Source organism: Kogia breviceps, chromosome 4 (assembly GCF_026419965.1).
Source record: "Kogia breviceps isolate mKogBre1 chromosome 4, mKogBre1 haplotype 1, whole genome shotgun sequence".
NCBI lineage: Eukaryota > Metazoa > Chordata > Mammalia > Artiodactyla > Physeteridae > Kogia > Kogia breviceps.
In genome coordinates this window covers 134,010,538-134,026,960 of record NC_081313.1, presented here as the reverse complement: position 1 = coordinate 134,026,960, position 16,423 = coordinate 134,010,538, and the positions used below count along the sequence as shown (strand labels likewise).

General features: G+C 47.0%; 1 protein-coding gene across 15 annotated transcripts in view; it reads left to right on the top strand.

Moving 5' to 3' along the window:
• The first annotated feature begins 13,791 nt into the window (after positions 1 to 13,791).
• FAM193B (family with sequence similarity 193 member B) overlaps positions 13,792 to 16,423 on the top strand; it is a 31,717-nt gene continuing 29,085 nt past the window's right edge. For 4 of the 15 annotated variants that reach the window (XM_067031967.1, XM_067031957.1, XM_067031964.1 and 1 more), the window contains exon 1: positions 14,151 to 15,225. In XM_067031967.1, the coding sequence (XP_066888068.1) occupies positions 15,029 to 15,225 (197 nt within the window). In that variant the 5' untranslated portion in view covers positions 14,151 to 15,028. The other 11 variants (XM_067031966.1, XM_067031963.1, XM_067031958.1 and 8 more) reach the window with 10 other exon arrangements.

Here is a 16,423-nt window from a genome sequence, read left to right as displayed (position 1 = left end):
GTTGGACCTCTGGCTACACAGTGAGGCTTGGCAGCAACAGTAGCCAGAGAAAATGGGGTGCTTCTGGAGATTCCCCAAGCTTTCTGGGGTCCTAGCCAATAAACATCTGCACCCCAAACTAGCCAGGGCAACTGAGTTGCAGACCTACCACAGGAAAGAGGACATCCTTGGGAATGTGAGTAGGGCCCCAAGCCAATTATTAGGAATATTAAAAGACATGTAACTTTTTTTTTTGATGAGGGGGAATCCAAGCTTTTCCTGTCAGCATGGTATCATCCATGCAGTAGATCAACATGATGTCCTGTAGGTCAAGGTTGCTGTGCACTGACTTGCCTAGAGCCAGAGAACCCCAACCCCTAAGATTTATTCACTCATCATTGGCCACAGGCCTTCAAGGCTCACTCACTGCAGTGTTCCTCTTTCTCCTAGCTCTGAAAATGCCCCTTCCTTCTTTTCTAGCTGAACAATGTATCTAAATTTTGTATACTGAGAATGGGGGGAACCTCTCCTCTTCCCCCATGTCTTGGCAACACAAGGATGTCTGAGACAGCATCCCTGTGGTAGCCAGCCTCCCAGACAGTCCCTAATGATTTTTCTTTACAGGTATCCATGGTCCTATGTGGTCCCCTCTCACACTGAATGGTGTTGACCTATGTAACCAATAGGATGCTGCAGAAATGACAATATGTGACTTCTAAGGCTGGGTCATAAAGGCATTATGCTTCCACCTTGCTCTCTTGATTCTCTCACTTGAGGGAAGCCAGACACCAGTGCACGAGGACACTCCAGTCCCCCTGTGGAGAGGCCCTTGTGGTGAGGAATTGAGGCCTCTTGCCAATAGCCATGTAAGTGAGCCACCTTGGGAAAAGATCCTCCAGTCCCACCAAGCCTTCAGATGATGCAGCCTTGAGTAACATCTTGACTTTGTGAGAGACCCTGAGCCAGAACCACACACCTAAGTTGCTCCCAAATTCCTGACCCACAGAAACTAAGGGATATATGTCTATTTTTGTTTTAAGCTACTAAATTTTGGTATAATTTGTTGCTAAAACAGTTCCCCTCCCCAGTTTACTACTCTTCAAGAAACCACCTCCTCACCTTCATCCAGAACGCCCCCATCCCCATAATGGCATTCTGGATGTGAGCAGTGCAAGATCCCCACTGCCCACAGACTTGGGTCCCTGGGTGTGGGCTCCAAGCCCATTGGAGTTCACGTCCTTTGCAGACTACTAGAGTTCTCATCTCCTGGCCCCACTTAAAACCAAGAGATATCAGTGGGACTGGGAAGTGTGGGAGTGGGGTGTCACCAGCAGACTCCCCATCCATACTCTGCCATGCCTATACATTCTCAGGGTATACATGAGACCCTTCCTAATTTCCAGTGATGTAGAAGAATTTTTCCTATTACTTCTGTTTGACTATTTTGGGGAAAACTGGAAAAGGGTATAAGTCTAAGGCACAGATCTGGAATATCAGTTTGGAATGGGAAATTACTAAAACCCTGGGTTACAACATTATAATACTTACTAGAAAAGTCACTCTAAGGTGGCAGGGGGCCCAAGGGGACAAAACTGGAGTCAGAGTGCCCTGTGATGGAGCTAATATTGGCCAATGAGCAGTGATGATATCATTGTTATGATGCCCTCATAGTTATTGTCATGATAAATCATTGTATTAGCTGAATTCTGACAGTGTGGGCTCCATTAGATATCAGAGTGATCTGAGGTGCTCTGGCCTTTAACTCTCTCTTGGCCAGGGCCTTGTTTGTGAGCTCTTGTTTATGAACACCCTACTGTATATGCCAGGCACTGTGCTGAAAGGTGGCAGAATATGCCATCCCAAATATGCCACTTTGGCATAAGAATTATTGAGCTAAAGGCTCTTGAATAAATAGCAGGTATGTGAAGGGTACTCTGACCTCCGCTTTTCTTCCTGAAAACAGGAGACAAAATTTGTGAAAGATGCTCTCTCTGTAACAGGAGGAAAGATTCTTATCACCAGAGATGGGAAGTTGAGACCAAGAGAAATCTGCACAAACAGACCTTATTAAAATAACTCATCTTTAGTCTCCCCATTTTTTCTTTTTTGGCCGCGCCACACGGCATGCAGGGTCTTAGTTTCCCAACCAGGGATCAAACACTTGCCCCCTGCAGTGGAAGTGTGGAGTCTTAACCACTGGACCACCAGGGAAGTCCCTCCCCATGTATTTTAGTTACTTTTCCACAATTGTCTCTCTTTGTCCAGCCTACTATATAAACACTTAGGCCTGGCCACTTCTCTGGATCTTTGTTTTTCCTGTGGGGGCTCCCATGTAAAGATCTATACACTTTTCTTCTATTAATCTGTCCCATGTCAATTTAATTCTTGGAACCAGCCAGAGATTCTAAGAGGACAGAGGTAAAGTTTTGCCTCCCTACTGTGCCAAGGTCTCCATTTCTGTCTCACAGTCCCATGAGATACTGCTTTCATCCCCATTCTCTAGATGGTGAGACTGAGACCCAGAGCAATCGAGGACATTCCTAAGGTCACATAGCCATAAAGTGGTAGAGCTTAGGTGGACACCTGAGTCTATCTGAATCCCCATCTTTTCTACCACAGTGTACAGAGGAATGAGTCACAGATGGCTTCCAAGAAGAAGAGACACTGGCCTGGCCCAGCCCTTGAATAATCAGAACAAGTTTATCAAACCCTGGAGGGGTAAGGGAGAGAATGCAGTGTTGAGCACATCAAGGTTGTATGACAGGGCTGAAACCCAGGGTTCAAGCAAGAGAGTGGTGGGGAACAAGGCTGCTGCATGCAAAGGCCAGCTCTTGAAGGGTCCTAAGTACCAGGCCTTAACCTGGAACTTATCCTGTGCAGGGTGGGGGGGCTCCTGGTTGTCCTAAGTGGGGGGTGACATGGTCAGACTTGGTGTTTGAAGACTATCTGGGGACAGCATGGAGGCTAGATTGGGACAGCAGTTCTCAACATCAGTGAGCATCAGAATCATTCTGGGCTCCCTGTAAAAAACACCTGGAACCACACTCAAGAGTCTGATTCAGGGACTTCCCTCGTGGCACAGTGGTTGAGAATCCGCCTGCCAATGCAGGGGACACAGATTCGATCCCTGCTCTGGGAAGATGCCACATGCTGCAGAGCAACTAAGCCCGTGCACCACAACTACTGAGCCTGTGCTCTAGAGCCCGCGAGCCACAACTACTGAGCCCGTGTGACACAACTACTGAAGCCTGCGCGCCTAGAGCCCGTGCTCTGCAACAAGAGAAGCCACTGCAATCAGAAGCCGGCGCACCACAAGAAAGAGTAGCCCCCGCACACTGCAACTAGAGAAAGCCCACGCGCAGCAACGAGGACCCAACACAGCCAAAAAGAAATAAATTTAATAAATTTTTTTAAAAAATCTGATTCAGCAGGGCTGGAGAGGGGCCCAAGATCTGCATTTTAACAAGTTTTCCGAGGGATTCTGATGCAGGTGGTCACATGAAGAAACACTAGTAATCCTGAGGGAGAAAAGCAAGGAAACTAAGAACAAGGTTGTTGCCAGAGACAAATGATAAGTCCTTGAACCTCAACTGTGGCAAGGAAAATGGAAACAGTCTAACTACTATGGCAGGATAGTGTCTTTATAATGTTACCACTTTTTTTTCCCCTAGTAATTCACTCTGACCCCGTTTCAAATAGCTAGTCCATTCTGTGCTCATTGCTCCTCATGGGTGGAATGTGATAGGGCAGAAAATAAGAGTCTTTTCGGCGTGATACGTTGGACTTGTTTCAAATAACACAGGAGCTGGGATGGGGGGGAGAAGGTAAAATTTATAGATAAATCAAGACTGGCTATGAGTTGATTATTGTGGAAGCTGAGTGATGACTGCAAGAGGACTCATAGAATTCTGTCTACATTTGTCTATTTTTATAATTTTTATTTTAAAAAGATTTTTTAAAGTATTTCTGGATTTGGTTTTAACAAGGACTCAGGGCAAAGGAGAGAAGGGTCAGCCACAGCTGAAAAGGGTTTTTTTTAATTAATTAATTTATTTATATTTGACTGCATTGGGTCTTTGTTTCTGTGCGCAGGCTTTTCTCTAGTTGCGGTGAGTGGGACATACTCTTTGTTGTAGTGCGTGGGCTTCTCATGGCAGTGGCTTCTCTTGTGGCCGAGCATGGGCTCTAGGCACATGGGCTTCAGTATTGTGGCACATGGGCTCAGTAGTTGTGGCTCGCAGGCTCTAGAGCGCAGGCTCAGTAGTTGTGGCGCATGGGCTTAGTTGCTCTGCAGCATATGGAACCGTGTCCCCTGCATTGGCAGGCAGATTCTTAACCACTGTACCACCAGGGAAGTCCCTGAAAAGTTTTAAGAAACGGGGAGAGGGAGAGGGAGAGGGACGAGGGAGAGGGACGAGGGACGAAGGACGAGGGACGAGGGAGAGGGACAGGGAGAGGGACAGGGAGAGGGAGAGGAGAGAATTGGCCCAGGGTGAAGAGGTTCCATTGACGGGAAACTTCTGCTCCTGGGAGAGAGAACTCATCTGATTAGTGTACTTGGGAAGAACATGGTACATGCTCTACTCAGCTCTGCCCTTCTTCCTCTTAGGATCTGCCACATCCACCACCCCTCCAGGGGCTCTGGAAGGGAGGTCCACCCATTCTAGCACTGCCATGACTGGGGGCTGGGGGTTCAGTTGCCCACATTGAGCAAATGCTCTGGCCTGTTCTTTGTCAGTAATAAGGTAATATTCAGCCTCCACCTGCCTCTCCTTTGCTTCATTTTCCAGTATGTAGAGAACTCTATTCAAGAAGACAGTGCCATTGGGACTTCCCTGGTGGCACAGTGGTTAAGACTCCACACTCCCAATGCAGAGGGCCCGGGTTCGATCCCTAGTCAGGGAACTAGATCCCACATGCGTGCCACAACTAAGGAGCCTGCCTGCTGCAATTAAGGAGCCCATGTGCCACAACTAAGGGGACTGCAAACCGCAACTAAGGAGCCCGCCTGCCACAACTAAGACCCGGTGCAATCAAATAAATAAATATTTTTTAAAAAGAAGAAGACAGTGCTATCTACTGGGGCTTCCTCCAGATACCTCAAAAGGAGGACTTCAGGGGTCTGGAGAAATGGAAGTGTTACCGAGTCCAAGCTCACTCTGCTTGCCGCACGACAGACAACAGGCCAATAAATCGGGAGACAAGGTGTTGAGGCAAGGAGTATGACTTTATTCGGAAAGCCAGCAGACTGAGAAAATGGCCAACTAAATTCTCCAAAAAAACATCTTATCAGGGTTTGGATGCCCGTTTCTTTTACAGAACGGGGCAGGGGTGCGGGGGGGGTGGGTGGGGCGGGGGTAGGAGATGAGGAACTAAAGTAAAAAGACCATACGTTTTGTAAATATCCCCTGGAATGGCCAGCCTCTTCCCTGGAATGGCCAGCCTCGGGGAGGGGGAATGTGTTAATTTCTTCTTACTTGCAGCCATCCACAGGTGGACAGGGTGAGGATGCTTCCCTGAACAAAGGCACTTTAGTTTAACATTCAGGAAGAGGGGCAGGGTTCCCCGAGGCATTATTAGGCCATTCTGTATAGACAGTATCCTTTTAGTGAACAAAAGCAGCAGAAAGCAAAGGTTAAAGTAAAAGGAACAGATCCAACATGTAGTCAGATTTGGCTCTCCCCTGTCAGAAGTAAAGAAGAGGAGGATGGAGAGAAGCGATGAGAGCAGAGAGAGAGGCCGGAGGAAGGAGCAAAGAATCCAAGAATAGAGGGGAAGGTTGCCCTGGGAAACAGCACCAGATAACCTCATCAAGATTCTTACTAGGAAGGAAGAGAGCTGGGGTCTCTAGTAGACATGTGAGAATAGCCAGTTCTCAGCAGCAGCCACTGGGGACAAATGACATCTCCATGAACGCCTGTGTGGATGGATGACCTTGAGAACTGGAAACACCTGTACACACACACACTCACTCTCACTCTCTCTCACACACATACACACACACTCACAGTTGAGTACTAGATAAGACTCCAGGGCCTTAAACACAACCCCAGGGAAAGGGTAAAACTCTCAATTAGCTGTGTGAGGCCCATGGTGTCCAACCTCACCTGTGCAGATGGGACACTATGCTCATCTGGTAATCTGGTTTGCATCACCCTTATAGTTTCCCCTTCCCTCCTCACCACTCAAGCAGTTAGTTCTGTAACTGTTGCTTGCAGTAGGAGTAAAGTAGATCACAGAGTGGAAGGTAGGAGCACTTGCAAACCATCCTGGATGCTGTGTTTCAAAAGCCCAAGCTCTTACAGACTTGACAGTCGAGGCCAGTGGCCTTCCAACTTTTACTTCATGCCCCCAAAAAACAGTTTTAAAAACTACACACCCTCTCATTCAGGACCAGCTACATAAACTGGAGTGCCTGGTACAAAATGAGAATGTGAGCCCCTTGCTCAAACATTATTAAGAATTTCAAAGGACTTCCCTGGCGGTCCAATGGTTAAGACTCCGCGCTTCCACTGCAGGGGGCACAAGGTCGATCCTCCATGCGCACAACATGACCAAAAAAAAAAAAAGAGAGAGAGAGAGAATTTCAAGAAGGTGATGGCAGAAAGTTAAGCCAAATTCAAAGCCCTTCCGAATAAGGGACCCTGAGTGGCTGTGCAGGTTGTACATCCATGAAGCTGGCCCTGCTCTCACACATTTTAAGGTAAGCATATTAAAAAAATATATAAATGTAAGCAGTTGCAAAAGATGTGATTTTAGTACCTTGCATACATGCTTTAAAAATATTTTCTTCCAGTTCTCAGAGCAGCATAATAAGTTAATTAAATGTATGAGAAAGGTCTGTCATGACTATTCATCAATATTGAATGGATAAACAAACTGTGGTACTTCCATACAATGGAATACCACTCAGTACTAAGAAGGAATGAGCTATGGATACACGCTACAAAATGGATAAATTGAAAAATAATTATGCTGAGGGGAAGAAGTCAGGCAAAACAGAGTGCATACTGTATGAAAATGTAGAACATTCATAGAGACAGAAAGCAGATCAGTGATTGCCTGGGGAGAGGGGTAGGAGTGGGAAGGAAAGATTACAGTCAGGTGGAGCCATGTGGCTGAAATCTCCCCAACAGAATGTGAGTGAAAGTGATGTATAGTAATTACTAGGTATTGCTCATAAAAACAGCCCAGGCAACCCTCGCTCTATCTTCTTTACCACCCTCTCGTTGAATGGAGAGAACCTGATGAGGGCGGAGCCACAAGACAGAGAGGGAGTGGACCCCTGAATGACTGCATTAAGCAAAGTCCCCTTCATCCAGCACTGAATTGTGACATGAACAAGAACTAAACTATTATAGTATTAACCCCCTGACATGTTGGGGTCAGTTGTTACAGCAGTTAGCCAACCCTGACTAAAACAGAGTCCAATATAATCTTCCTGCTACGAGATAGCTGGCTGGTTCCCTCAAAGTAAGGCTCCACCTGGGGGCTCAGGCTGGTTCCCTGTGGCTCGCAAATTGTGTTCAGCACAAAGAGTAGGCCAGCCGTGGGAGGCAGCAGTCCGTAATACTGAGCCAGTCTTCTCATAAACCCATCGAGCAAGTCCTGAGATGGCTAGGGAAGGAGACTGCCTGATAGCCACAGAAGGAGCCAAACTGCCCACCAGCCTCTTAAGAAGTTCTTCTGTAGTGAGACCCTTTGGTGAATGTTCATCTGGCACACTAATAACCCTATGCTCTGAAGCAATTCTGGGCGGTCTATCCACATTTATCTTCCTCAAAACTTCTTGTCACTAAGCCTTCAGTCTGATTCCTTCCAAGTCCCTGACCAACAGACTAAACCATTATCCAACAGCTAGGAATCAGTGCATCTTTACTTTGGGGCCTCTGGGTACACTTCCCTTTTCCAGGTCCCTCAGGCCTTCTCGGAGGAAGACTGGAAGACCCCAGCAGTCCATTTCCGGCCAGAGCCAACATAATGTGCAAAGCCATTTATAAACAGGGCTTTAGATTATTCTTCCTTAGTCAACCCATCACAAACAACTCTCCAGGAGACCATGAACATCAGTAGAAGGAGAGGAATGTAAACAACTTGCTCAGGCAAACTACTTGTGCCTTTAGGGCCTGCTGGACCCAGGCCATATATGTCACTTCTTCTTCATGATGGAGTACTGCTGGCCACCCCTAATTCTATGACTAGGTAATCAGATAACATGGTAGCTCAGGTCATGTGGTCACCTGTTATGCCATGGTCAGGCATCCAATTTCCACACACTCCAGAAGCAAGCCAGGAGATGTTTCTCAGAAGGAAAACAACTGCTGAACAAGGTCATAACTTTGCTCCAAAAGCTAATGCCTGAACATAAGGGCCAAAGGCAGAACTACCTACTTTGCAGCCTGATCCAGTAAGAAAACCTTCTCTCCTTGTATGGTCCCCCTTAAAGTTGATAGCTTTCAAGTGACCCAGTAATAGGTAAAAATAATATACCTAAATATGGTATATTTTATACCCAAGTAAAGAAGCCCACCAAGTACAGTACTGCTTTCTTAGTGGTCAGGAGTGTGATGTTCAGCAGCTTGTCCTTTATTTGGTGCAGAATATCAAAACACACCCCAGAACCCTAGATAGTTCACTGAGTAGATAGGCCCCTATATATTCGTGGGATTTATTATCTGCCCTCTGGCACACACATCATGCTTACCAAATCATCTAGGGTATCTGCTACTTCCTGTTCTCAAGGTCCTTCAGGATATTGTCATCAGCATCACAGTAGATTAGCCTGATATCCACTGAAATGATGATTTGGTCAAAAATTCCAATAAACTGAGTGTGTCCAGAGAGTGACATACCCCTAAAGCAAGACAGTAAAGGTCTACTGCTGCCCCTGCCAGAGGAACACAAGCTTTTCCTAAGGTTTGGTACAGAATAAATAGCATTGACTAGGGTCTTCCCTGGCGGTCCAGTGGTTAAGACTCCACGGTCCCAATGCAGGGTGCCCAGGTTCAATCCCTGGTCAGGGAACTAGATCCCACATGCTGCAACAGAGATCCCACACATAGCAATGAAGATCCCACGTGCCACAGCTAAGACGTGGCACCGGCAAATAAACAAATATTTTTTTTAAAAAGCATTGATCGGGCTTCCCTGGTGGCGCAGTGGTTGAGAGTCCACCTGACGATGCAGGGAACACGGGTTCGTGCCCCGGTCGGGGAAGATCCCACATGCCGCGGAGCGGCTGGTTCCGTGAACCATGGCCGCTGAGCCTGCGCGTCCGGAGCCGGTGCTCCGCAACGGGAGAGGCCACAACAGTGAGAGGCCCGCGTACCGCATTAAAAAAAAAAAAAAAAAAAAAAGCATTGATCAGACCTATAACTGTGGGCCAACAATTGCACTGGTCTCCTCCAAGAATGACCACTCTGAAAGAGTCCCTCAGTTGGGTTCCTTACCAGAATGAGTTTATCATAATGCTCGGTCATGATTTAAGACCATCTACCTTCTCTGGTTTTGTTTTTTGTTTTTTTTTTACTATTGCTTTTATAAATTTATTTATTTTTGGCTGCATTGGGTCTTTGTTGCAGAACGCGGGCTTTCTCTAGTTGGGGCGAGCAGGGGCTACTCCTTGTTGCGGTGCACGGGCTTCTCATTGCAGTCTCTTCTCTTAATGCAGAGCATGGGCTCTAGGCACAAGGGCTTCAGTAGTTGTAGCACACGGGCACAGTAGGTGTAGCTTGTGGGCTCTAGAGCACAGGCTCAGTAGTTGTGGTGTATGGGCTAAGTTGCTCCACAGCATATGGGATCTTCCTGGACCAGGGCTCGAACCTGTGTCCCCTGCATTGGCAGGTGGATTCTTAACCACTGTGCCACCAGGGAAGCCCTATCTTCTCTGTTGATGTATGAATGGATAAAGAAAATGTGATATAGACAGATAGATGGATAGATAGGTTTTCTGTTGATGATGAATGGAAAAAAATGTTATATAGATGGATAGATATCTGTATATATGTATATGTATATAAAGGAATATACAAATATCTACAATATATATAGGAATATATATGAGGAATATACAAAAAGTATATATATATAATATAAATATAAAGGAATATTATTCAGCCATAAAAAAGAAGGAAATCCTGCCATTTGCAACAACATGGATGAAACTAGAGGACATTTTAAGTGAAACAAGCCAGTTGCAAAAAGATAAATATTGCATGATCTCACTAATATGTGGAATATTTTTTTTAAAAAGGTAATTAATGCACAGAAATCTCTGGCATTCTTATACACTAATGATGAAAAATCTGAGAGTGAAATTAAGAAAACACTCCCATTTACCATTGCAACAAAAAGAATAAAATATCTAGAAATAAACCTACCTAACGAGACAAAAGACTTGTATGCAGAAAACTATAAGACACTGATGAAAGAAATTAAAGATGATACAAATAGGTGGAGAAATATACCATGTTCTTGGATTGGAAGAATCAACATTGTGAAAATGACTCTACTACCCAAAGCAATCTACAGATTCAATGCTATCCCTATCAAATTACCACTGGCATTTTTTACAGAACTAGAACAAAAAATTTCACAATTTGTATGGAAACACAAAAGACCCCGAATAGCCAAAGCAATCTTGAGAACGAAAAATGGAGCTGGAGGAATCAGGCTCCCTGACTTCAGACTCTACTACAAGGCTACAGTAATCAAGACAGTATGGTACTGGCACAAAAACAGAAATATAGATCAATGGAACAGGATAGAAAGCCCAGAGATAAACTCACGCACCTATGGTCAACTAATCTATGACAAAGGAGGCAAGGATATACAATGGAGAAAAGACAGTCTCTTCAATAAGTGGTGCTGGGAAAACTGGACAGCTACATGTAAAAGTATGAAATTGGAACACTCCCTAACACCACACACAAAAATAAACTCAAAATGGGTTAAAGACCTAAATGTAAGGCCAGACACTATCAAACTCTTAGAGGAAAACATAGGCAGAACACTCTATGACATAAATCACAGCAAGATCCTTTTTGACCCATCTCCTAGAGAAATGGAAATAAAATCAAAAATAAACAAATGGGACCTAATGAAACTCAAAAGCTTTTGCACAGCAAAGGATACCATAAACCAGACCAAAAGACAACCCTCAGAATGGGAGAAAATATTTGCAAATGAAGCAACTGACAAAGGATTAATATCCAAAATTTATAAGCAACTCATGCAGCTCAATAACAAAGAAACAAACAACCCAATTCCAAAATGGGCAGAAGAACTAAATAGACATTTCTCCAAAGAAGATATACAGATTGCTAACAAACACATGAAAAAATGCTCAACATCATTTTAATCATTAGAGAAATGCAAATCAAAACTACAATGAGATATCCTCTCACACCGGTCAGATTGGCCATCATCAAAAACTCTAGAAACAATAAATGCTGGAGAGGGTGTGGAGAAAAGGGAACACTCTTGCACTGTTGGTGGGAATGTAAATTGATACAGTCACTATGGAGAACAGTATGGAGGTTCCTTAAAAAACTACAAATAGAACTACCATATGACCCAGCAATCCCACTACTGGGCATATACCCTGAGAAAACCATAATTCAAAAAGAGTCATGTACCAAAATGTTCATTGCAGCTCAATTTACGATAGCCAGGACATGGAAGCAACCTAAGTGTCCATCAACAGATGAATGGATAAAGAAGATGTGGCACATATATACAATGGAATATTGCTCAGCCATAAAAAGAAATGAAACCGAGTTATTTATAATGAGGTGGATGGACCTGGAGGCTGTCATACAGAGTGAAGTAAGTCAGAAGGAGAAAAACAAATACCGTATGCTAACACATATATATGGACTCTAAGGAAAAATAAATGTCATGAAGAGATTAGTGGTAGGACGGGAATAAAACAGACTTACTAGAGCATGGACTTGAGGATATGGGGAGGGGGAAGGGTAAGCTGTGACGAAGTGAGAGAGTGGCAGGGACATATATACACTATCAAATGTAAATTAGATCGCTAGTGGGAAGCTGCCACATAGCACAGGGAGATCACCTCTGTGCTTTGTGACCACCTAGAGGGGTGGGATAGGGAGGGTGGGAGAGAGGGTGATGCAAGAGGGAAGAGATATGGGAACATATGTATATGTATAACTGATTCACTTTGTTGTAAAGGAAAAACTAACACACTATTGTAAAACAGTTATACTCCAATAAAGATGTTTTTAAAAAAATAAAATAAAATAATATAAATAAAAAGGTAAACTCATAATAACAGAGAGTAGAATAGTGGCTACCAGAGGCTGGGCTGTAGGGGAAAGGGGGAGGTTTTTTTAAGTAGAATGGTGGTTGCAAAGGGCTGAAGGGACAGGAGAATGGGGAGTTATTATTTAATGAGTACAGAGTTTGTTTTACAAGAAGAAAAGTGTTCTGGAGATAGATGGTGGTGATGGTTGCACAACAATATGAATGTACTTAATACCAATGAACTTAGAAATGGTTAAGACAATAAGTTTTATGTTACACAAATTTTACCACAATGAAAATAAATGAATGGGAAAAAATACCATCTATCCTCTGTTCTGGACAAACTGAAGAGGTAATGTTGATACAGTGGGAATCACCCTGAATCTTTCAAATCTTTGATGGTGGCGTTGATCTCTGTAATGAGATGAAGTATTATTTTTTCATTTGGCAGTTAGGGAGAGCTCCATGGCCTTCCATTTAGCCCTTCCTCTAAAAATAGTCCTTGCTCCCTTGGGTTGGGCCAATGTCAGAATTCTGCCTTTGTTGATGGATCAACAGCAACTCACCATATGGTTTCAGGACACCACTGGCCCTGGCATGAGACAAGTTGCACTCAAAACTATTTTTAAAAATTTGTACTATACGCATGTCATATATTCAAAAAAGAAAGGGAGGGAAAATATCCCAATTTTAACAATCAAATACATAATTGTTACTTTTTTTTTTTTGCGTTACGCGGGCCTCTCACTGTTGCGGCCTCTTCCGCCGCGGAGCACGGACGCGCAGGCCCAGCGGCCACGGCTCACGGGCCCAGCCGCTCCGCGGCACGCGGGATCCTCCCGGACCGGGGCACGAACCCGCGTCTCCTGCATCGTCAGGCGGACTCTCAACCACTGCGCCACCAGGGAAGCCCCGTTACATTTTTTTAATGTTCTTTTGCGTACCACTCAAAATCCTCTCGCGCACATACCACTTTTTGGAAACACTGACCTAGTACATGCCCCAGTCACCTCATCTTTATCACATTTGTAACTGTGTATTTAAGTGTCCACTCTCCCCACCAGACTGAGAAGGTGAGTCTCGCTGTCCCAAGTACCAAACGCTGGACTCCCCGTGGACCATACACTGAAAATACGAACCTAGACAATCCCTTTGTCCCTTTCAGTTCAGGCTGTCCACGAGCCCACGAGTTCTGACTGGCTGATGTTGAGCAACCATTTCGCGTTTTGCAGCCTCGGTTTTCTCCGCTGCAAAATGGGAACTAGTGTACCTGTCACTCAGTGTAGGTACGAGGAGTCAGGTCATGGCTGTGAAAGTAGCGTAGCACTATAGAAATTACGAATTCACTCATCCATTTAACAGTTATTAAGCGCCCAGGGCCGTGCCGCACGATTACTACAGCGCACACCCTCCCCTGGCGCAGGCCTCATCCCTTGGATCCTGGGATGGGGAGGGCGTTTCCTCACCAGGTTCACTCTTCCGCGGAACTCCGGGTGGTGACCTTACTCAAAATGGCGCAGGCAGCCTCGGGGGCTAGTGCGGCGGCGCGGACTCCGCGTGCCCTCTGACCTGTTGGCAGCGACAGAGGGGGAGCCGGGCGCCGCCATATTGGCTGTTGTCCTGAGAGGGGAGCGGCGGCGGCGGCGGCGGCGGCGCGAGTGAAGCGAGGGAGCGGCGTGAGCAGCAGCATGACTCGGAGGCGGAGCAGGCCGAGTGGCGGCGCGGGCCGGCGCGAGCGGGCGCGGGCTGCGGGGCCACAGAAGCCCCAGGCGCCGGAGCCCCCGCCGCCACCGAGCCTGGAAGCAGGAGCGGGTGCAGGGCCCCCGGAGGCGCCGGCGGAGCCCTACCGCGACGGCCCCAGGGAGGAGGACGACCCCAGTCTGGCTCCCGGTCCCCAGGTAGGAGCGAGCGAGGCGAGTCTGGCTGCTCGGGCTCTTTCACCTCCCCGGAGCGGGGCCGGGACGGGTTTGGGGATGGACCATCCTCCCCCGGCTAGGGCCAGAGCCTTACCCCCTGGGCCAGGGCTGAGGCTTTCTCCCCCAAGGCGGGAGTGGAGTCTGGATCCTTTGGTCCAAAGCCGAGGCACGGCACGTCCGGTTCTCCTGAGACCAGGCTTCCTGCCCTCTCGCGCCGCCTCCGGGAAACGTTCTGGTCGCACACCCACACTGGGACCGCGCACCAATCTTGAGGCCACAGCTTAGTTCTGTTCCCTTTACCTCTCCTGGGCCCACCTGCGTCCCCACCCACCCACAGGCCACCTCGGGGCGCTAGGGCCTGGAAGGCTGCAGCCTCTTCCCTCTCCCCCCGGGAGCGGCTCCACCCCTTCCACTCGCTACCCTGACAGCAGCTGTGCCCCCAGCATATGTCTCCCGGGGCCTCCCTCCTCTCCTTGCCCAGCGGAGCAGTTGTAGCAGACAGTCAGGCTGCCCAGTAGACTATTTGGTGGGGCTCCTGCACCGAGGTGGAAACCCAGCAAAGCCTGCTCTTTCTCCCCTGTATACCCCCGACCTACAAGGCGGCCCACCCAGACCCTCAAATCCCTGGGTTTGGCGAATCCTGCTGAGAGTGAGCAGTAGGAAGACTCTCCAAAGCTTCCAGTTTGCCACCTGGGAGAAGGTCACTTTCATTTGAGCAAAGGAGATAATAGGAGGTACCCTGCTGGTGTTCACTGCGAAGCTGGGGTGGCCTGAGCCACAGTGGCTCTGGGAGGGTTACGGCACCTGGGGCTGGGTGGCTCGCCCTAAGCTTGCTCTGACAAAAGAGTTTTGAGTTGGTTTTTTGGATGAGCCTGCCAAGGAAGGCAGGCTCCTGCAGGAGTCTTGGAGGGTCGGATGCAGCGCCGGATGAGGATGAGGCGTGGCAGAAGATGCGTTTGGCTCTGCAGACACTGCATCGGGCAGCAGGGGACTCTGGGAGGCTGGTGCAGCCAGAAGGCATGGCTCTTGACAGCCTTCTAGTAGAATCTCTGGAATTGTGCATGTGAGTGGGGATGCTGTTTGGGGTACCATTCCCAGAAAGCCTTCCCTGACCTCCCCAGATGCGTGAGGTGCCCCCTCTGTCCCACAGCCCCCTGTGCTCCCCTCTGGTAGCACTCCCCATTCTACAATGAGATAGTCTGTTGATGTGTCTGTGCCCCCCCCACCACTGAACTTTGAACTCCACCAGGGCACGGATCATGCCATCTATTCCTGGTCCTCCACATCTAGCCCTGGGCCTTGCTGACACAGAGTAGGAATAACTAGGTGAATGAGAGAATGAATCCGTTGAGAACCTGTACTTATTGTAACCCAGTTTTGATACTGGTCTCCTTTGTGTCTCAGATCACAATCAGATTTTTAATTAATGAAGATGTCACCACTTATTGAGTGTCAGAAGCCCCACCTTCATCCACACCCCTACCCTGGGCTGAGACTGGTTCCAAAGGATTTGACTCCTCAGGTTGGCCCCTACCCTTGCCTGGTCCCACCCTGAAGCTACTTTCCCCTCTAGCCTTCTCTTTCCCTTCTCTGGGCCCCCTGGGAGTGCTGTTCTCCAGAAGGGGATAGTGGGGGAGGAGAGAACCAGGGAGCTGTTGTCTTCTCTCTTTCCCATTCAGGGTCCCCTGCCACTTAACCAGCCTATAGTATTCATGGCAAGAAAGTTTGGTTGATGGCTTAACCATTTAGTTTTTATATAGGACACAACTTTAACATGTAGGTTCCTACCTACTCCACTGCTTGACCTGCCAATTCATTCATTTATTCATGTTAGGCACTTTACGTATCTTCCCACCACCCCTGTGTTCTCCTCAGCATTTAGCACAAATGTGATGAGTTAGCTATTTTTTTAATTATTGGTCTGCTTTTGCTATGTAAACTGAGAGTGCAGGAACCAAGTCAGTCACCATTGTACCCCTATGCCTGGTGGTTAACAAATTTTAATGAATGAACTGAAGGATATAAATACTATTAACCCCATTTTTCAGATGAAGAAACAGAAACTCAGAGAAGCTAAACATTTGCCCAAATAACTCCTGCTGTAGGTGCCCCCACTACCACCAAAAACAGGACACTCTGTGTACTGTGGGGTATTTAACAAGGCATTTTTTTATTCTAGCCACAATAGGTGAAACAAACTGACAAACTCTCCTTTGATTGTGCCCCATTTTTGTTGGGGAAGGGGGTTCTGGGTGCCAGAA